The 21,953-nt window shown below is 39.6% G+C and overlaps 1 protein-coding gene across 3 annotated transcripts in view; it reads left to right on the plus strand.

Annotated features, from left to right (window-relative positions):
* Window positions 1-21,953, plus strand: part of ADAMTSL1 (ADAMTS like 1) — a 341,136-nt gene that overhangs the window by 220,563 nt on the left and 98,620 nt on the right. For all 3 annotated transcript variants that reach the window (XM_075825670.1, XM_075825676.1, XM_075825684.1), the window contains exons 13-15: window positions 1,956-2,040; window positions 9,055-9,356; window positions 19,121-19,250. In XM_075825670.1, coding sequence (XP_075681785.1) covers window positions 1,956-2,040; window positions 9,055-9,356; window positions 19,121-19,250 — 517 coding nt within the window. The remainder of the gene's footprint in view (window positions 1-1,955; window positions 2,041-9,054; window positions 9,357-19,120; window positions 19,251-21,953) is intronic.

Below are 21,953 nucleotides of genomic sequence, written 5' to 3' on the forward strand. Positions count from 1 at the left end.
TCCCTTAGGTCAGTGCTAGGGTCCCCTTCACATAAGATACATGCAATATTCTGAGAAACTGTAAAATACCAACCAATGATTCCAAGTGGGGAGAAAACTAAAGTTGTCAGTCAGGATGTCATTAATTTTAGAGTGGGTAGGAGGGCACCTTTTAATAAAACCTGGCACAACCCCAGTCACATGCAGAGTAGTCTTTTCTTATCTCCAAGGAGGAACTGAGATGCTGTGTGAGTCAGGGTTCACAAGAAGCTGCTTTCTTATGCGACAAGCAGCCGCTCATCATGGTGTGTCTGAGAGCGCCTGTATCTAACAGCATATGTAGATGCATTGTTATACATTCCTGGGGTCGTTAAGCGCTGACAGTTTTTAGAAGTTGGACATTGTACTTCCAAGACCTTCCAAGAGAATGAGCAGGATTTTTTACGTTATTACTGTAGGTCACACTATAAACGCAAAGTAATTTCACTGTTCATTTTTAAATAGACTAAATACATTATGAAATGTCTTATATTTTCACGTATTAACCACCTTCTTAGGGGCCGTTCATACATGTCAGTTGTCCCTTTCAGTTTTCCTCCGGCGTGTTGCAGAAAAGACAGAGGGAAACTGATGCTAGAATGGATCCCATAGCTTTCTATGCGATCTCTTCTGGCACTTGGCACATAAGTTGTGCCGGGGAGCAGGAGCAGAATTTAGTGCCACCCCTGCCCCCCCCTGTAGATAGCGCCACCTCCTCCCTGTATATAGCACTACTCCCCCCCCCCCCCGGTAGATAGCACCACTGTAAAAACTGATGGTAAAAACTAACGACAACTCATGGTTTTGTAGTAAAAATTGTGGAAAAGACTGATGGCAACTGATACATTTTTGCATCAGTTTTTGCATCCGTTGTAATCACTTGAGAGACAAAAAAAAAGACTGATGCTGATGCAACTGATATATGTGAACGCACCCTAAGGCCTCATGCACACGAACGTATTTTTTTCCTCCCGTAAATACTGGCGTAAATACGGGTCCTTGGTCACACGTATTCGACCCGTATTGCACCAGTATTTACGGACCCGTGCCCGTAAATACGTGTCCGGTGTCACCAGTATTGCACCTGTATTTACGGGCACGTTTTCGCTGCAAAATTGCACTGCAGTAATCGGCAGCCCTTCTCTCTATCACTGCAGGATAGAGAGAAGGGACAGCCCTTTCCGCAGAAAAAGTAAAATAAATTCATACTTACCCGGCCGTTGTCTTGGTGACGCGTCCCTCTCTTGACATCCAGTCCGACCTCCCTGGATGACGTGGCAGACCATGTGACTGCTGCAGCCTGTGATTGGCCTGTGATTGGCTGCAGCGGTCACATGGGCTGAAACATCATCCCGGGAGGCCGGACTGGAGGAAGAAGCAGGGAGTTCTGGGTAAGTATGAACTTCTATTTTTTTTACAGGTTGATCTATATTGTGATTGTTAGTCACTGTTCAGGGTGCTGAAAGAGTTACTGCCGATCAGTTAACTCTTTCAGCACCCTGGACAGTGACTATCCCCTGATGTCGCCTAGCAACGCTCCCGTAATTAAGGGTGCACACACGTAGTCACCCGTAATTACGGGAGCTCCATAGACTTCTATGGGCCTGCCCATGCCGTTTTTACGGCCTGAAATAGGACATGTTCTATATTTTTTAACGGCACGGGCACCTTCCCGTAAGCATACGGGGAGGTACCCGTGGCCAATAGAAGTCTATGGGCCCGTAATTACGGGCCATAATAACGGCCCGTAATTACGGGCGTTTTTACTTTCGTGTGCATGGGGCCTTACTTGGTGGAGTTTTCCTTTGATGAGTTTAGAAACAAAAAATGTTTAGTGTTTTAGACTTTTTGCAAACATGGCTCTGAAATTTTGATTTGATGACAGTAATTTCTGGATCTTTAGTGTTTTAAAAAGACTCTGCTTTTTCATGATACAGAAAAGCTACCTGTGGAAGCTAAGCTGCCATGGTACAAGCAAGCGCAGGAGCTGGAAGAGGCCACAGCTGTATCTGAAGAACCTTCGTAAGTTTTTAGCTACCTAACAACCTGCAATTCCTATTTTGTTATTTCTATTATATTTTTTGTTTGTTTATCGTGCCATAATTTTTTATGGACTTTCCTAGCCATTGATCATTAGTCTGCTCTTCCTTACTATATGTTCTTAAAGGGAACCTGTCACCAGCATTTCACCTGTTAAACCAGCAATACCTGGTGGTAATGGGTGAAAAATCATTTCTATATAACCTATAATTGCCTTCTAAGGCCCCATGCACACAACCGTGCCCGTAATCACGGACCGCGATTGCGGGCACGACCGGCCGCTGACTGACAGCCGCATTTTCGGGCCGTGCTCCCATACAAAGTATGGGAGCACGGCCCGCAAAATGCGAAAGAACGGACATGTTACATAATTCCCGGAACATTTCCACGGCACGGACACCCTTCCGTAGTGCTACGGAAAGGTGTCAGTGTTCAATGAAAGTGAATGGCTCTGTTTTTGCGGACCGCAATTGCGGTCGTGTGCATGGGGCCTTAGTCGGCTCTGTAGCTTTAGTATGCACTTTTTTAGTGTTCCCACACCATATGCTAATGAGCAGAAAAGAGTCAAATCTTCGTTTGAAAAGAGTCAAATCTTCATTTGAAAAGGGTCATATCTTCATTCCTCAAGTCTTCCCGAGTTTACCCCGCCTCCTTACTTTTGATTGACAGCTCCTCGCCTTCTCCCAGCACACAAAATCCCGCGCTTGTGCATTGATGTCCTCTTCTGGTGTGTGCGCACAAAGGGACACCGGATTATTACGATAAAAGGCGCAAAATGGAGGGATAAGTAATGTTCAATAGTTGAAATGCTGATGACAGGTTCCCTTTAAAGACTGTTCAGCACAGAATTACAGCTGTCAGAACTCAATTTACTTCTGCCTAACAAAACGATCAAATATTTGTGGGTCTATCCTGGCAATATTTCTATAGTACAGGTTATTATTAGCTTTAAATGCATAACATGAATGTGGCGGTGTGTCTGAGATTACTATTTAGATTGTTTCCTAGAATGGTTACAGGGACCATTAGAGCTGACAATGGAACAGAAAATGTATCAGTTTTGTGGATTATTAAAGTAATAATATATTACCCCAAATTGATTTTATGGCCCATATGTTGATGAAAGAAGAGTTTACAATGCAGTTATTGGTAGACATGCACTTATTCTGTATATCTAAATAGCGGACACTCAAAATATATTCCTGTAGTGGGAAAAATGCCCCCAATCCTACTGTGTAAAATGTGTTCCAGTATGTTATGAAATTGAAATGACAACTTAATCAATGTAATGTAAATGTATGAATGCTTATGACCTTTGGTACGCTTGAAAAAGAGAACACTTTTTAAGTAAATTATAAAATGGATATATTTGATGTAATTTTAGAATACAATTTTCCTTTTTTAAGCACAAATCATAGTCCTAAACATATCTAACTAAACTAAAAGCAAGCTATATGCAAAGTAGGATTATACTTCTTATCCCCTTCTAGCCAATATGGCTTCATAATATATAGCATAGATATATTAAGGCATCCAATTTTACAGAGACCATCATAATACATCTTTTATAACTTTGAACAACTTTCATTTAGGCCTAATTCAGACGAGCGTGTTCGGTCCGTGATATAAGGTCCGTATGGCGGCCGCATTTCCTGGACCGAACACACTGCAGGGAGTCGGGCTCCTAGCATTATAGTTATCTATGACGCTAGGTGACACTGCCTCTCCGTGGAACTACTGTCCCGTACTGAAAACATGATTACAATACGGGACAGTTGTCCTGCAGCGAGGCAGGGACTCCTAGCGTCATAGATAACTATAATGCTAGGAGCCCGGCTCCCTGCAGTGTGTTCGGTCCGGGAAATGCGGCCGACACACGGACCTTATATCACGGACCGAACACGCTCGTCTGAATTAGGCCTTAAAGGAACACTAATGTAGAAAATATACACAAAAAAATCCCATTCAATTCCTAATATACACCTTATTTCATGTTGTCCCAAATTCTAATCAAAAGTATGATAAATATATATATATATATTAAAAAAAAGTGTCCTAAGAGATCACAGATCCATATCTGTCAGTAATGTTATTGGCTGTAGAAGGAGCCTTCCCTCACTTTTCTGTCTGCAGAAAGGATATTAGAAACGCTATGCCTTGCCTCCTAAGCCAAGCCCCAACCCCTCAGCCATCCGTCGAAAATGGAAGGTATCATTAGCAAATTAACCCCTGTGTTCTCTACAAGATTTCTACAAGACTGTTTCATGAACATGCATGCAATATCCTCCAGACTGAGAAACACATCGGGTTTATCAGTCATGTCTAACTTTACTTTTCCTTCAGTGCTGATAGTATAAACCGCTCATACCACTATAAAGTGACGAAAACCAAGTTGTTGTTTTTTGGTGGGGGGTTTAAACATATCACAACCTTCCCTTTTGCAGCAAGAACAATACACAATACGTCATTGTTTGGGATATTTAAGTCTGTTACTTCCAGCTTTCCCTTTTCTCACTTTAAGTAATTATAAGATTCCAAACTGCTCAGTCCTGTCCTTATATTGTTAAAAAAAAAAAAACAGAAACCTAATGGAAAAACAGAGGCGTGAATATGATTTGTGAAGAAATATAAAGTGTGGTGCTTTTACAGGTAATTATTCAGGTAAAGTTTTTGGAAAGTCATTGAAAGGAAATGATGCTAAAGTACTCAGCACTGAAACCACAGTGTTTCTGTAAGGAAACTAGAAATGCCATTATTAAAATGCAGCTTATGACGATTTCCCTTTGCTGTGTGAGTAATGGGTGCTATTTACTGCTTTCATCTGCAGAGTTGCCTGTTCTCTCTGTGCAGGAGCTTACAGGGTTGAAATTGAAATCTTAATGTAGTCAAATAAATTTTCCTTTCAGAGTCGTAGAATTGCCATGTAGGGCTACTTAATATACCCTGTATTATATTGCAAACGAATCACATGTGGCGAGCTACTACATTGCTGGGATCTATTTTCCTATATAACACACATTAGCAGGCAGAATGAATACAACGCTGGGATTTGCGTTTTCCAGTTTATGACCACTAGACCTAACAAAGGCCCTAGTGTCATTTATTATATTTTAATTCAAATATTCATTCTTGACTAGCTCAGAAATAATTTTCATTCAGGTGTATAAATACGTACACACATAAAATTGTATTTGTGTTACATAACGGGACGGCATGTAGGCAGCATTCGCCACTCCAGCGGCCGCAGCATCAATGCTCTCCAGGCCTGCAATCATTATATCGTTAGCACTTGCTATATACATTTTAGGCCATTTTGCACACCTTAGCCATGTTTTTTCTCGAATCCCATCAATTACCTTGGAATGTCTCATGGTTTATATTTGCATTCATTCTACTTTCTTGTGAAAGTAACTTTACACTTGACCATTTAGGGAGTTCAATTGAGCATAGCCATATGCAACATAGGATTGTTCCTCAGAAGAGTATAAGTAGTTTACGCCTTATGCCACGGTTTTAACTGGACAAAGAAATGCGATAGCTGTTGGTTAGCCGCTATTTCACCTGACTCCACCTCAAATAAACGACTGGCAGCGACTTATGTCCCACATGAACAAAGTATCCGGTATGTTCAAATATATTTTCTTTCCTTCAATATCTACCGTTGGGGTGAATCGAGAGATTACATTAAATCGTCGGCTAATCCAGCCAAAATCAGCATCATCAGGCGACTTTTATCTAATATGTATGGCCAGCTTTAGTAGCAAATAACAAAGAAAAGGGTAAGGCTGGGTTCACACGACCTAGTTCCAGACGTAAACGAGGCGTATTATGCCTCATTTTACGTCTGAAACGATGGCTCCAATACGTCGGAAAACATCTGCCCATTCATTTGAATGGGTTTGCCGACGTACTGTGCCGACGACCAGTAATTTACGCATCGCCGTTTGACAGCTGTCAAACGACAACGCGTAAATTGACTGCCTCGGCAAAGAAGTGCAGGACACTTCTTTGAAACGTAATTTGAGCCTTTTTTCATTGAAGTCAATGAAGAACAGCTCAAGATTACGGGCGTCAAAGATGCCTCGCAAAATGCAAGGAGGAGCTTTTACGTCTGAAACGACGAAGCTGTTTTCTCCTGAAAATAGTCTGTCTTTTCAGACGTAAAAGCCACTTCTCGTGTGCACATACCCTTAGGGTTTATCACAAGATAACGCATCGCAGCTCCCTGCGATTTTTTTCAAAACTGAGATCTTACTTTGTGTAGAATCTTTATAGGTTATGTGACTCAATGGCCCACATTTACTAATGTTGTCTAATAGTAAAAAAAAAACCTTTATCTGTAGTTTAAAAAGGCTATATATTAACCATTTACGTATTTGTTTCTGTTTGTCTTATATAGTTCAATCTACAGAAGCAAACATGTGGTCATCTTTGTTTTCCAATGATTTATGCTACAGAATTCACAATTATGTATTTTGAGCGTGTGCTTTTTAACAGATTTTCATAGGAGAGTGGTTGATGGATAGAATGCATAGAGCAAGACCTCATGTGGGGCGAAACAAATAAATCTCACTTTATTTTCTAACAACGAAGTGCTGCAATATTTTGTTTTGTGATGGATAGAAGAGGTTGACAATTATTTTTGCTATCAGTCTTTATTGCATTTTCTTATTCTTATGAAAAAAAAATTAGGTATCCGCTTGTCAATTTCACAATGCACAATTTCACAATGCAATTTACATGCACATTTCCATCACCGTTTTCACGGCTGTTTTTCACGGATCCGTGTGTTCGTGATTGGATTAGTGTGGTTCCCGTGTGTACTCCGTGTACACCTCCGCGTTTCCGTTTCTGAGCGCAGCACATGGTACTCACTGTCCAGCGGTAGTTACGGTCCAGGGTGCTGCAAGAGTTAAGTGCTGGATAGAGAGAAAGGGCTGCACTGATCGGCAGTAACTCTTTCAGCACCCTGGACAGTGACTACAGCTGGACAGTGAGTACCATGCATGGCGCTCACAATATAGATTTCTAATGTTTCCTTCAAAAACCCCAACTCAGAAAAAAATAAGTTCATACTTAACCAGAACTCCCTGCTTCTTCCTCCAGTCCGGCCTCCTGGGATTATGTTTCATCCCGTGTGACATGTCACATGGACTGCCGCGTCATCCAGGGAGGTCGGACTGGATGTCAACAGAGGGACGCGTCACCAAGAACACGGCCGGGGTACGTATGAACTGCTTTTTCTTTCAATCGCTGCGGATGCTCTGCCCGAAAGGGCTGCCCCTTCTCTCTATCCAGCACTGATAGAGAGAAGGGGCTGCCGATTAGTGCAGTGCAATATCTCAACGGCTCCGTCACACACGGATGGCACACCGATGCCTTCCGTGTGCCTTCAGTTTTTTTGACGGACCCATTGACTTGTATGGGCCCCATGGTCACCGAATCTCGGACCAAAGTAGGACATGCTCTACTTTTGTCTGTACGGAACAACGGGACCGTCAAAAAAACTGAAGTGTTCATGGCCCCATTGAAATGAATGGGTCAGGGTGATAGCCGTCAAAAAAAGCGCTAGCACCCTGAAGGAAAAAACGGAAGTGGGCATGGGGCCTTACACCATCTCTTTTGAGAGTCTTGGAGGTTCTTTAAAGTAAGAAAGAGATCGCTATCTGTAATCATTTCATCTTATCACTCAGTAAGTTACAATTAAAGACTTTTAGAGGACCATCAGGACAAAACTGGATAAAGTATGCTGCGCTTTTGGTGGTCCTTGAAAACGATGGGAATGTACAGATTGGATGGAGAAGGGTGTAGATTATAGGACAAAACAGAACTTCTTATACTTTCCTAAGGCTGGAATCACACATGTCGTTTTGTGGCAAGTTTTTTTAATTTTTTTATCAGAACAGTCAGCAAGAAGTGTGAAAGAATCTTTATATGACGAATTGCTAAAAATGTTCAAGGGAAATATTGAAAATAGTGCAGTTCAGCTAGTTCCTATTGTATTATGGATATCTATTCATAAAGTAGACAGCAAATTTAAACCATTGGCTAGAGTAACTAACTGCATTACCAGTGTCTATTAAAAGACCATCGAGATTTATTGCTGATGTTTTTCCATTTATTCTGTAATTATTATGTTTGAAGATGTTTTCTCTGCCGATTTTATGGGCTTGTGTTAAAAAAGCATTTTGTGGACCAGGGTAGCATTTTACAACCAGCAATTTTATTTCAGTCCAAATGAGAGGAAATTGTTTGTAATAACTAGAAAAGGGGTTTTATGTTCTAGAAGAGGCTGTCTTCTAAATCAAAGCCCATATTTAGTGCCTTGCCGAGCAGGAACTATTGGGACTAGTAAAGTCTACATGGTGAATGAATACAGTTCTGAACTCTATTTTATTCCGAATATATACTATTGCACCATTTACATCAATCTATATATTTATTATAAGTTTTACGTGCAGACACTTCATTAAAGTTGAAGTAGTTATTTTGTATTTGAGAACTCTAGAAAAAAAAAGATGGACTCTCTTAATTTTTTATTTTTCTTTGTAACTTTATATGGGTCTGGTCTAATGAAGTTATTTCTAATTCTACTAAAACAAGTTTTCTTCAATATATTTGAACATATCAACAGTGTCGCAATTCAACCAATAGTTTATATAAGGATAGAACAGTCTTGAATCCCATTTTTATAAAAGCATCGACCATATAATGTATTATAAATATAGAGCCTTTATTGCTTTTATTATTTCCTATTTAATTAACTTAATATAAGCTGTTATACTGACTAAGCTGCCTTAGAATAATGAATATGTACTATATATGGCTGCTACAAGCAACCCCACTATTTTTTATTTGTATTTGTTTTTGTTCATCTTTTCCAATGTGTACAGGTCCTGGGTCTTTAGCTAGAACTAGGTCTGCGTAGTGTATCCAGGACCCAAATTACTGCTTCAAAAACAAATAGTAGACGTTTCCCTTGTTGTTGTTTTACAGATTCATACCAGAACCATGGTCCCCGTGTAGTGTTTCCTGTGGAGTAGGCATCCAACAAAGAAGTGTGAAGTGCCAGGTACTCTTGTCATTTGCACAGACAATTGCTGATCTCCCCATAGATGAGTGTGAGGGACCTCAACCAGCCACTCAGAGAACGTGTTATAGTGGACCCTGCAATGGTGAAGCTATTGAATTCCACCCAGATGAGGAAGATCTGGAAAATGAAGGATTAAAGGATATTGATGAACTCCATGACTGGGAGTATGAGGGCTTCTCCGAGTGCTCTGAATCTTGTGGTGGAGGTAAGTGACTTATTATATCACCATTGAACATGTAAAGCCTTTATTTATGGATGATGCTCCCTTGTGTAAAAAATGCAGCATTCATGGACTATTAACCCTTAAAGAGGCTCTGTCACCACATTATAAGGGCCCTATCTCTTACATAATGAGATTTGCGTTGTAATGTAGGTAACAGCAGGGAAAAACTATCTATTTTCACCAAGTTATGAGCGATTTTAGCTTTATGCTAATTACTTTCTTAATTTCCAACTGGGCGTGTTTTTACTTTTGACCAAGTGGGCGTTGTGGAGAGAAGTGTATGACGCTGACCAATCAGTGACCAATCAGCGTCATACACTTCTCTCCATTTATTTACTCTGCACATAGTGATCCTGCGTTGTTCACTATGTGCAGTCACATACACCCACATTTTCGTTACTGAAGTGTCTTGACAGTGAATAGACATCACCTCCAGCCAGGACGGGATGTCTATTCACAATCCCGACACTTCGGTAACGTTTGTGTGGGACTTACAGCACAGCAAGCATGATCTCACTGTAAGCTGTCATTTACAGTGTGATCTCGCGAGATTACGCTTGCTGTGCTGTAAGTCCCGCACAATCGTTACCGAAGTGTTGGGATTGTGAATAGACATCACGTCCTGGCTGGAGGTAACGTCTATTCAATGTCAAGACACTTCAGTAACGTTAATGTGGGTGTATGTGACTGCACATACTGAACAACGCAGGATCACTATGTGCAGAGTAAATGAATGGAGAGAAGTGTATGACGCTGATTGGTCAGCGTCATACACTTCTCTCCACAACGCCCACTTGGTCAAAAGTAAAAACACGCCCAGTTAGGCATTAAGAAAGTCATTAGCATAAAGCTAAAATCGCTCATAACTTGGTGATAATAGATCATATTCTAAATAAAAAAAACACTGCTGTTACCTACATTACAGCGCCAATCACATCTGACTGTTTAGTTATTTATTCTGATGATGGTCATAGAAGGTCAAAGAGTTCTGTTGGCTTGACAAGCTGAGGTATAGTGGCGTGTTCTCTTGAACCATTCCACAAATCCATGACTATGACTACTTGTGTATTATGCCATGTTTGACACTGTATGTGACTCTTTGCATGGTGAGTAACCGTTTCTGTACAGTAGGTCAAAGAAGTAGCTGGTGCTGAATAATGGTGGTTAATCAGATTGACCTTAGCCTCTTGTGGTTAGGAAAACAAACATTTCTCTGTGCAGTCTTTTTGCATCCATGAAAAGTGAGGTGCCAAGTGCTTTTATTATTCATCAGGCAATATTTTCTGGCACATGAATGTGTTTTATTCAGGTTCCAAGTTCTTACATAAATGTTTTTCCATGAGTACATATGTGTAACTCAGGATATGTGCTCACTCAGCTTTCTTGGTTAGATTAAGAAAACCGTCCAACTTTCAGAGAATTTTTGTGACACCATCTTGTTTACATACAAGTAGTAGACACACCCAAGTATTGCAGTTATTTTAGGAACAAGGCAATGTTGTATTTTGTGTATACATTTTATGGTTGAATTCGTTAATTCCACATTCCATTCCATGAAAAAAAAAAAAAACAATTATTAAAATAATGTAATTTATACATTTATTAATGGTAAAAATATATTTTATGGTTCTAGAGAATAAAACAACTAGAGAGAAAGAGCGTCTGATAGAAACGCCTGCAATAATAGAAGTTAAATAACTAGGACTGCCTGGAATATTGTTTTTTTAATTTAAAAAATACATATTATTATGATGTGTGCCCTGGATTTAAAGAGGTTTTCCTGGTTTTAACATGAATATGTGATTGGTGAGGGTCCAACTATTGGGACGACCCCTTCACTGCAATACCTGCCACTCCCTTCCATGCTGCTAAAATTAGAGCAGTGGACTCGTTTTCTGCTGATTGGTGGGAGTCCTGGGGGTCAAACGCCCACTAATCAAACATTGATTGCCAACAATAGTCTAACAATGTAAAACCTATAAAACTGCTTAAAGTTTAAGTTATTTCAAATTAAGATATTTTTCAAAATATATTTTATTAGTCATTCATATATTCAGTAACAACACACCAACATGTATCAAAACTGCAATTTTGGAAAGCAATCTAGTTTTTTGTAAGAAACACACAGTTTAGAGTATAGATACAGTAGTTCCCATCCAATTGTGGTCTGCGTGAACACAATGTTAACTATGCCCTGTTTAACAACATAGCGTAGATGGCCATTGTACAGGACAGCTATTTCCTGGCCTAGAGTCCGACTTAGAAATGGGCCTTATATTAATATAGGATCAACTTTCTCTGGGTTTCTGTATCATTTAAGGATGCAGTAAGTAACTTTCCCAGAAGGAATAGCAATGTCCGTAAAATGTATTTTATAGGACCTTCTTAAAATCCGCTTTTTATGAGTTGTCTTTGAAGTTGTGTTTTTGGTAGTGTAACCATTTTTTTACCTCTTCACTTCCTTTAAGAAGTCCAAAGCTTTTCAAAGAATGGAATTATCATTCCTAGCGGGAGACTATATTCACATGTGCGTAAGTGTGAATATATTGGCTAAACTCTGGCACTGATGTTAGTGATTCAGTAAAAAAATACCCTTTACTTGGTTCTGGATGAGTGACTTTTATTTCCCCATAGTATCCTCTGACTCTACTGAGGCACAGTAGCGCTCCATCCCGCCAAGCAAAATCCTTATGTCAGATGGTGCTGGCTCTCAAGAAACTGTACATTCTGTAGCTGTAAAAGTGTGTTATAAGCAGGTGATTTCACGTGGTGCATATGGCATAAAAAAAACACGTACAGGTTTAAAAATATATGGACAGCTGGACGCCATGCCTGCAATCTCATTTAACACGTTTCACTCAATCTACTTTATCGCTGAACTAGAACAGGTCACTTCCAGTAATAATATGATCGCTGCTGTTTTCTTAGGAGCACAGTTCCACAGGAATTAAAAGAAAACGACAGTATGTTTGTAATTTTCAATATAGTTAAGAAGTGAAATACACCCGAACGTGGTCTAGGTCTAATATTATGAGTATTTTATTTTACGGTGCTTTTTTTTTTTATTATTGCCTACCCTGCATCTTAGCAGAGCTTTTCAGCATGGTTCCTTTTTGCTTTTTCTTTTTGTCTAATTCATTACCGGATATCAGAGTGCTTCCTACATTAATAGCAGCTTCATATTCCATGCAGATTAAAGGAAAGAAAGATGTGGTTTTTTTTTAATAGACGTAAAGAAATTGGTTTCACAAATTGTGTAAAAATATTTCTTTTCTCCGATTTTTATTTTTGTGCTTGATTGTTTATCCCATGACTTTATTCTTCACCTGTAATTGTAATACATATTGTAGGTCCTCATGTTTTTTTTCTAAGAAACCAGCACCATAAATGAGTTGAAGAATTTTTCTTATATACTAGATAAGGCAGCAATGCTGTTTATTTCAGTGCAGATTTGTTCCTAGTGCGCACATGTACTTGTAAATATCTTGTCACCACTAGCGTAACTGACCTCGAATTGGCAGTAACAGGTACAAGTATGCATGTTGAATGGAAACAGAATTGTGTTCTGTACAGAAGATACTGAATATATCAAGTATATTAGAAAAGTGCTCCAAATCATATATGCTGTTGGTTTTGTTTAAAGCAAAAAAATTATAAAAAAATTTGGCCATGTATCCCTAAATCACCAATTCTAATAGGGATAAGCAGTTTTTTCTTGTTTAAAACTGATAAGTTTATTATTAAAGTCTTGAAATTTACATAACACACTGTTTAGCCCTGTCCTGTGGCAACATTATATATTCCAGTCAATGTTCTCTTGTACTGGACCTCTAGAACTAAGTAATGGTTGCTTATTTTAGTATGTCTATCCATGTAGACCTAAATCCATTTATTTAGTTTTGAGACAACTATTTTAAGCAATGGTAGAATAAGGCGTTTCTTGTTCAAAATTTCTAAGCACATGTATACTGTCACCAGCGTCTCATTACTGGCGAAGGGCACTGGTCTGCAATACAGAAACCATCTACTGATAATTGTAAATAATCAGCAAGCAGTCTAGCTGCTGTTGTTAGATCCTTACTATTTGTTGTGTTTAGTTAGTATCTTGCATGCACAATAGTGCACTGTTGAAAATGGGATTCTAGCCTGAAACTACCTGCAATTCGGCTCAATACATTAATATATAAATATCTGTGTATCCCGATTAACATGTGAATTCCTTAGATTGGGTATTCATGTGTTAATGTTTTTAACTATTCTATGTATTCATGTGTTAATGGACATGGTTGCAGTGGCTATTGGGATGATAATGACCCACTGAGGCCATCCACTTATTCACTACAGTACACTATTATGCAATGAAAGTACTGAATACAGATATTATCCATACTGAGATCCAATAACAGCAGCTATCCTGATTGTTGATGGTTTCCGGATATCAATAGAGCGTTCTACACAACACAAAATACAAACAATTTGAACTCATTTAAAAAGAGCTAGAAAATGTATTGAAAATAAAATAGATTAAAACAATCCTATTTTTTATTGGATAACTATGTAGAGTTGTAGACAAAGGTGGAGCTTCTCTTTAACGTGTGCTTATATTTGGATGACCAGCCGTGGGTTTATTATTGGTCTGTTCCAGTTCTGGAATAACTACTTATTACAAAGATGTGGGAGAAGAAACGGCCCATTAACAATCCACCTGCACTTGTTTGGAGATGCCATTAAAACTTTTATATCCTGAGAGGAATTCCATGTGCATTTTTTTAGTTCCTGTTATACTGGCCAAGATTTAGATGTAGAGCATTCTAAAATAATTCTGGCAAATATAAGGAAAAATAGTCTGTAAAAACAGGACAGTAAGTCTACAGTCTACATTTTTAAACCTACGGACTATGTGGCCACCTTTATATGCAATTTCATAAACCAGACCTGTGTTAAATCACTAGTAGACTGGTACCTTTATTTCCAATTGGAATTTGATACTGAATTGCAGAAAAGGAGAATAAATTGTAGACAAAGGGTTGAGACTTCTTCAATAATCTTTTTGTTCTGAATATAGCTAGACCAGAAAGACTATTCAAGGCAATTTTATTGTTTTTTGTGTCTCGAGAGATGAAATTGGATCATCTTACACATAACCTTTCACCTAGCAGAGGTAGCAACCAGAAGGAACTAGTTAGTAATTTAGCCTGCTGTTAGCTTCACCATTTCCCAATGCTGTCATCAAATATCATGGAACTATTATGCCATTCTTTTCGATATATACAGTGCCGGGTTTTGCTTTGTTGGAAGCTTGAAGATCCACATAGATTTTGTCACTTTGCCCATTATTTATGCCCCCCTTGTTCTTTCTCTTTACTCGCCCAACTCTCTTTTAATATCCTATTTGCAAGAAGTGACAAGGTCCTAATAAGACAAATGTTAGGGCAGTGTAATACACATTGATTAAAAACTCATCTAAAGGAGTTTTTCTTTGCCGTTATTCTTTTCTTGCTGAAAGTTTAGAGAGAGTAAAGCATGCAAGTCTGTAAGTAGATTGAAACTCAAACCTTATAGGTATTAGGTAAAAATTCATCACACATTGTGATCCCACTGATTCAAGCATACACAGGCTGGACAACAGTATTAACATAATTGTATCTTTATCAATGGCCTATATTTAATGAAGAAAGCTATTTTTGGGCCTGTTCACATCAGCGTCACCCTTCCATTCATGGGTTTCATTAAACCTTTCCGTCGCAGGAACCCATGAAGGGAAAGGCAAATGGACAACATAGCTTTCGTTTGCATTACCATTGATTTGAATGGTAATGCTTCCATTGCAAATGGTTCCCGTTTGTATCCGTTCTGTAAGGTTCCGTTTTTTTCGTGGAAACAATAGTGTAGTCGACTACGCTATTGTTTCTGTGAAAAAAACGGAAAACTTACGGAAGCATTAATATTGAAATCAATGGTAACGCAAACGGAAGCTATGGTTGCCGTTTGCCTTTCCGTACATGGGTTTTTCCGACGGAAAGGTCTAACGTAACCCATGAACGGAAGGGTGACGCTGATGTGAACACACCCTTTGTTAACTGATCCAATATGCGTCTATTACAATGCAGTCTGTTAATGTTAAGGTACCAGTAAAATCACTTGAAGATATAAAGAACCATCACTGGTCCTTTTACATAGCTTTATGTCATCAAGTACTAAAACTCTAATGACTATTTCTAATTGAAATGTAGGTTACATAGTTACATAGTTAGTACGGTTGAAAAAAAGACACATGTCCATTAAGTTCAACCAAGGGATGTGAAAAAAGGTAAGGGAAACAAAAATTCTACACATTGACATAGGAACTGATATTTTCTCGTTCTAGGAAATGATCTAAGCCTTTTTGAAAGCCATCTACTGTCCCTGCTGTGACCAGCTCCTGCGGTGACTATTCCATAGATTCACAGTTCTCACAGTAAAGAAGGCTTGTCGCCTCTGGAGATTGAACATTTTTTTTCTCCAGTGGGAGTGCCCCCTTGACTTTTGAGGGGGTTTTATATGAAACAGATTTTCACTATATTTTTTGTATAGGCCGTTCATATATTTATATAAGTTAATTATGTGCCCACTTAGTCGTCTCTTTTCAAGACTATATAGGTTTAATTCTATTAATCTTTCCTCATAACTTAGATTCTCCATGCCTCTTATTAGTTTAGTTGCTCTTCTTTGTATTTTTTCCAACTCCAGGGCATCCTTTCTATGAACTGGAGCCCAGAACTGAACTGCATATTCTAGATGAGGCCTCACTAATGCTTTGTAAAGTGGTAATATTACATCCCTGTCCCGCGAGTCCATGCCTCTTTTAATACACGACAATATCTTGCTGGCCTTAGAAGCAGCTGATTGACATTGCATGCTGTTATTTAGTTTAGAATTTACATGTACACCCAGATCCTTCTCAACAAGTGACTCCCCCAGTATAGCTCCTTCTAGGACATATGATGCATGCAGATTGTTGGTACCCAGATGCATAACTTTACATTTATCTACATTAAACCTCATTTGCCAAGTGGATACCCAAACACTCAGGCCTTATGCACACGAACGTATTTTTTCCCTCCCGTAAATACTGGCGTAAATTGGTCACACATATTCGACTCGTATTGCACCAGTATTTACGGACCCGTGCCCGAAAATACGGGTCCGGTGTCACCAGTATTCCACCCGTATTTACGGGCACGTTTGCGCTGCAAAATTGCACTGCACTAATCGGCAGCCCCTTTTCTCTATCAGTGCAGGATAGAGAGAAGGGGCAGCCCTTTCCAAGGTAAAAGTAAAAGAAATTCATACTTACCCGGCCGTTGTCTTGGTGACGCGTCCCTCTTTCGATATCCAGCCCGACCTCCCTGGATGACGCGGCAGTCCATGTGACCACTGCAGCCTGTGATTGGCTGCAGTGGTCACATGGGCTGAAACGTCATCCCGGGAGGCCGGACTGGAGGAAGAAGCAGGGAGTTCTGGGTAAGTATGAACTTCTATTTTTTTTACACGTTTATTTATATTGTGATCGGTAGTCACTGTCCCTGGTGCTGAAAGAGTTACTGCCGATCAGCACTGATGTCGTCTAGCAACGCTCCCGTAATTACGGGTGCACACACGTAGTCACCCGTAATTACAGGACCCCCATAGTCTCCTCTTCCTTCAATTACGGCCCATGATTTACGGGCGTATTTACGTTTGTGTGCATGGGGCCTCAGTGTGTCCAAATCGACTTGTAATTTATGAACATCTTCCATAGACTGAACAATACTACATAGCTTGGTGTCATCCGCAAAAATCTAAATATTGCTATTAATCTCATCCTCTATATCATTAATAAATAAGTTGAATAATAGTGGCCCCAGCACGGAACCCTGGGGTACACCACTTATAACCGGGGACCATTCAGAGTAGGAATCATTGACCACAACTCTCTGGATACGGTCCTTGAGCCAATTTTCAATCCAATTACAAACTATAGTTTCTAAATCTATAGTGCTTCATTTACCCATTAGACGTCTATGAGGGACAGTGTCAAATGCCTTTGCAAAGTTCAAAAACACTATATCCACAGACCTTGTGTATTAGGGAACTGCATAATCTACTTTTATTATAGCAATCTCTACAAAAGTGGGCATAAAATGACGTGAAATACTCTTTCTCTGCCTTCCATTGATGTCAATGGGAGGTCAGAGGCGTAAACGCCCAAAGATAGGGCATGTCCCTTTTTTTTCCTGCGAGTCGGTTTTTCCGCTGGCGGGATAAAACGCCTCCGCCTCCCATTGAAATCAATTGTAGCCATTTTTGGCCGTTTTTTGACGCATTTTGCGATGCGGTTTCCACATCAAATAACTCAGCAAAAAACTTGTGAACTCCCCCTTATTTTCTATTTGGCTTTAGTTAATCCTTTTTGGTCAACTTTTTTTTGGTCTGCTACATATGACAATTAAAGTAGTTGTTCTTTTTTTTTCAACAGTAAAATGGGTTTAAATGTATAGATTTTGGTAAAGCACTTTAATTAAACCTCCTGAACCCCATGGGTGGTCACATCATCAGCATCATAAATAGTGTGCTGAACAAAAGAGCTGCAAGCATATATTCTGTTTCACTAGCCACATACTAATTTGTCTGTGGATGACAAAGACACCATTCACAATACAGACAAATCTTACTCATGTCTTTTTGGTTGTAGAACAGTTGAAAACCTCCCAGATTTCTTAAAGATTCACACAGTGCAAAAAGGAAGCCAAGCTGAGGAGTTCTTGGGAATTCGATATGCATCAAATACTCCTGATAAATGTTCCCTTTTATGTCTTATGCCAGAAATAAAAGTGGCCACAGTCTTTGTGTGTATTTATCGTGTGTTGTCAACATGTGCTCTTCAACTATTGTTGGGCTATAATTTCCACAGTACGTGCCAGATCAAGAGGCCGCAGATGATGTGAGCTGTGGTCCCGCAACAGCTGGAGATGTTGGCCCTCCGCTGTAGTCTGTACAATACGTTTAAGTAGAGAATATCTAAAGTTAATGAGATTTGTCCAACTTGTCTTTGCCAACACTCACAAAGCATCCAACATACCTACAGTAGGCTCCGTCACCTGAATACACACATGGTTCAGAAGCAGATTTTCATCTCTGGCTGAATGTTAAAAGGAACATAGTAGCACTACAGCCAATGTAAAAACTTACTGCTCCCAACTTCCCCTCAAGTAAGTAAATATCCTGCTGATTAAAACCAAACATATAAACGTCAAAACGCCTTTTTTCTTTTTTTTCTTTGAAGCATATATTGCATGCTGCATTAAATTACCCTTCTTTAGATTGGTCCGTTACGAAATCTGGTGACTTTTTTAGAGGTTTGTTGGCACAAGAGTGTTTCCTTTCAGTTCTGCTTGTCTATGGTTTATGTGCCTTGACTGCCAAAATTAGGTGAAATATAGACACTTACACTCTCCCTTTTGCTTTCTACTCGCTGCCCCACACACTGGGAATCATTTATCTTATGGCATGGCAGGACTGATGCAGATTCAGCTGCGGTAGTCTTGTGTTTAACTGTGTTCATTAATATTTCAGCACTCGCATAGTCAGTAGTTTACCAATTGTTCTTAATTTGTAGTTAATAGTTTTTGGCAAACTTTTTTCTTTTTTTCATTTAATTGAGGCTGAATAACCTTTTTCTGTTTTATGAAAGTTTTTGTTCTCTCACTTCTGTATATTTTCTTCAGGTATGCAAGAAGCTGTAGTGGTTTGCTTGAACAAACAGACTAGATCAACAGCAGTAGAAAGCCTTTGTGTGGCCAATAGACGTCCTCCACCACTCTTAAAGTCTTGCAGTATGGAAGCATGCCCCCCAAGGTAAGATAAATGCATCTGTATTTAATCATGATATTGTTTGCAACGCATTTACAGAAAATATATTCTGCAATTTTTCCTTCATTATAATAGTCAGAAAATCCAACTGTAGTTTGTAGTCCATCGCGGTAAACTAGTTCTATAAACATTCATTTGGTTCTTTACAAAGTCTTATAGGGGTTTCTCATGTCTCCTCTCTTTCCATTTGCCTTATTTGGTCATATGGACCTCATAAAGGGGGATTCCTCATCTCGGCACCCCTCTTTATCAGCCAGCGCAGAGAGCTTCTAAGTAGCAGCAGCTCTCGCTCTTGCAGACTGGATGGCCATTCATTTAAACCACCACATTTAATACTACATTTCCTCTGTAGTGGGCGCTGCAGGATAAATGAGCATTCAATGACCACCTCCTCTAGCAGAATCAACTTTAATCAACCCCTTTATTGTTTGTTAACATAGAGTAGATGCCAAAACACTTATATACATACCTTTCATTACTGGAATATTCCGTCTTCTTAAATTACTATTTTGGAACCTGGTTGACCTGTAACGTTTCTAGCTTCACTGCCGGATTCTTTCCCGTAAAGCAAAGTATTTATTCTTGATCAGGACCGCTCCTTCAGTAATTCTTTCTGTAACGGTACAATACAGCACCTCTACATGAGAATTTTACTGTTGGTGATTTACAGCCTGTTTTCTTATGGGAAGGGTCGGTGGATCTAGAGTACTTTATTACAAACTTTCTGAATACAGTTAAAAAAATAAAAATATAAAAGGTAACCTTTATACTTAAATCATAAAACATGCAGAAAATATGTGTGTAATCCACTAACAGAGTTTCCTGTTATTTTAAGTGCTCAAACATTTGTAGGCTCAACAGTTTTCATCTGCTCCAAATAAACTCATAAGATCCAGGAATGGTATAAACTTTTCTTCAAAATGTGTTTCTTTTACGATGAGCTCTCCAGTCCAAAGAAATGCCCAAGCTTGTCCTTGAGATAAGCTGCGTAGCTACATGGAGTGATAATGGATGTTAGCTTGTTTTTGTCTAAAAAAAGACAAAAAATGTTTTTGTATATGTCTTGTATACAAGGCCTGTTATTACCACATGTGTAAACAAAAAGGTTCTAATAGGGAATTTCATACATTGTTTACTAGTATATTTTTCTGCTTGATACATAATAACTCCATATTTTATCCTGTAAAATTTAAAGTGGAGGGGGTATTAGGAAGACCAGTAGTGACAATATATTCAGTCTATACCATGTGTTGGGATATCAAAATGAGTTGTGCAAGCTGACAAACTAAACTCTGCTACTGTGACTCAGCTCTGTTACATCACTACTTGGGCATATATCAACCCCACAAACATAATCAGAGCGACATTAAAAGGTTGGGTGAAGCCAAAGAGAGAAATATGGTAATTACAGCCCTTCAGAAGCCTGAATTTATATTCTCTACATGTGGCTATTTTATTATTTGCTTTAGGCCTCATGCACACGAACGTATTTTTGTCCTCCCGTAAATACTGGCGTAAATACAGTTCCTTGGTCACACGTATTCGACCCGTATTGCACCAGTATTTACGGACCTGTGCCCGTAAATACGGGTCCGGTGTCATCCGTATTCCACCCGTATTTACGGGCACGTTTTCGCTGCTAAATTACACTGCAGTAATCGGCAGCCTTTCTCTCTATCAGTGCAGGATAGAGAGAAGGGACAGCCCTTTCCGCAGAAAAAGTAAAAGAAATTCATACTTACCCGGCCGTTGTCTTGGTGACGCGTCCCTCTTTCGATATCCAGCCCGACCTCCCTGGATGACGCGGCAGTCCATGTGACCGCTGCAGCCTGTGATTGGCCTATGATTGGCTGCAGCGGTCACATGGGCTGAAACGTCATCCCAGGAGGCCGAACTGGAGGAAGAAGAAGGGAGTTCTGGGTAAGTATGAACGTCTTTTTTTTTACAGGTTGATCTATATTGTGATCGGAAGTCACTGTCCAGGGTTCTGAAACAGTTACTGCCGATCGTTTAACTCTTTCAGCACCCTGGACAGTGACTATTTTCTGACGTCGCCTAGCAACGCTCCCGTAATTACCGGTGCACACACGTAGTCAACTGTAATTACAGGAGCCCCATAGACTTCTATGGGCCTGCCCGTGCCGTAATTACGGCCTGAAATAGGACATATTCTATATTTTTCAACAGCACGGGCACCTTCCCGTAAGCATATGGGGAGGTACCCGTGGCCAATAGAAGTCCATGGGCCTGTAAAAACGTGCTGTACGGGCGTTTTTACGTTCGTGTGCAGGGGGCCTTAGGCAGCAATACACTTGGCATAAGCATAAGCGTCCCCTATTCAGTAGAAAAGACCATAACAATTCTCAACTACCCACCCTCACTAGATTGAAAATTTCTTAGGGACAGATTTAGAAAGATGCCTTGTCATCATGATTTCTAAAACACCAGGTCTTGAAGTGCAGTTATCCTTATAGACAACAGCCTTCCACAATATGTAAACCAAGTACTCAGAATTTGAGAAGGAACCAGACACTATTTATAAAGGGCTCCGCGAGTCACATACTAGTGGAGGTTAGGGGTTTTTATTAAAATGATGTTGGTTTACCACTGTACTACAAGATTGCTGTTTCCTTCCTGTTAGCATAGTCTTAGCCCAGAAGTAATTGCATATCACATGAAATACATACT

Source organism: Rhinoderma darwinii, chromosome 1, assembly GCF_050947455.1.
Source record: "Rhinoderma darwinii isolate aRhiDar2 chromosome 1, aRhiDar2.hap1, whole genome shotgun sequence".
Lineage (NCBI taxonomy): Eukaryota > Metazoa > Chordata > Amphibia > Anura > Rhinodermatidae > Rhinoderma > Rhinoderma darwinii.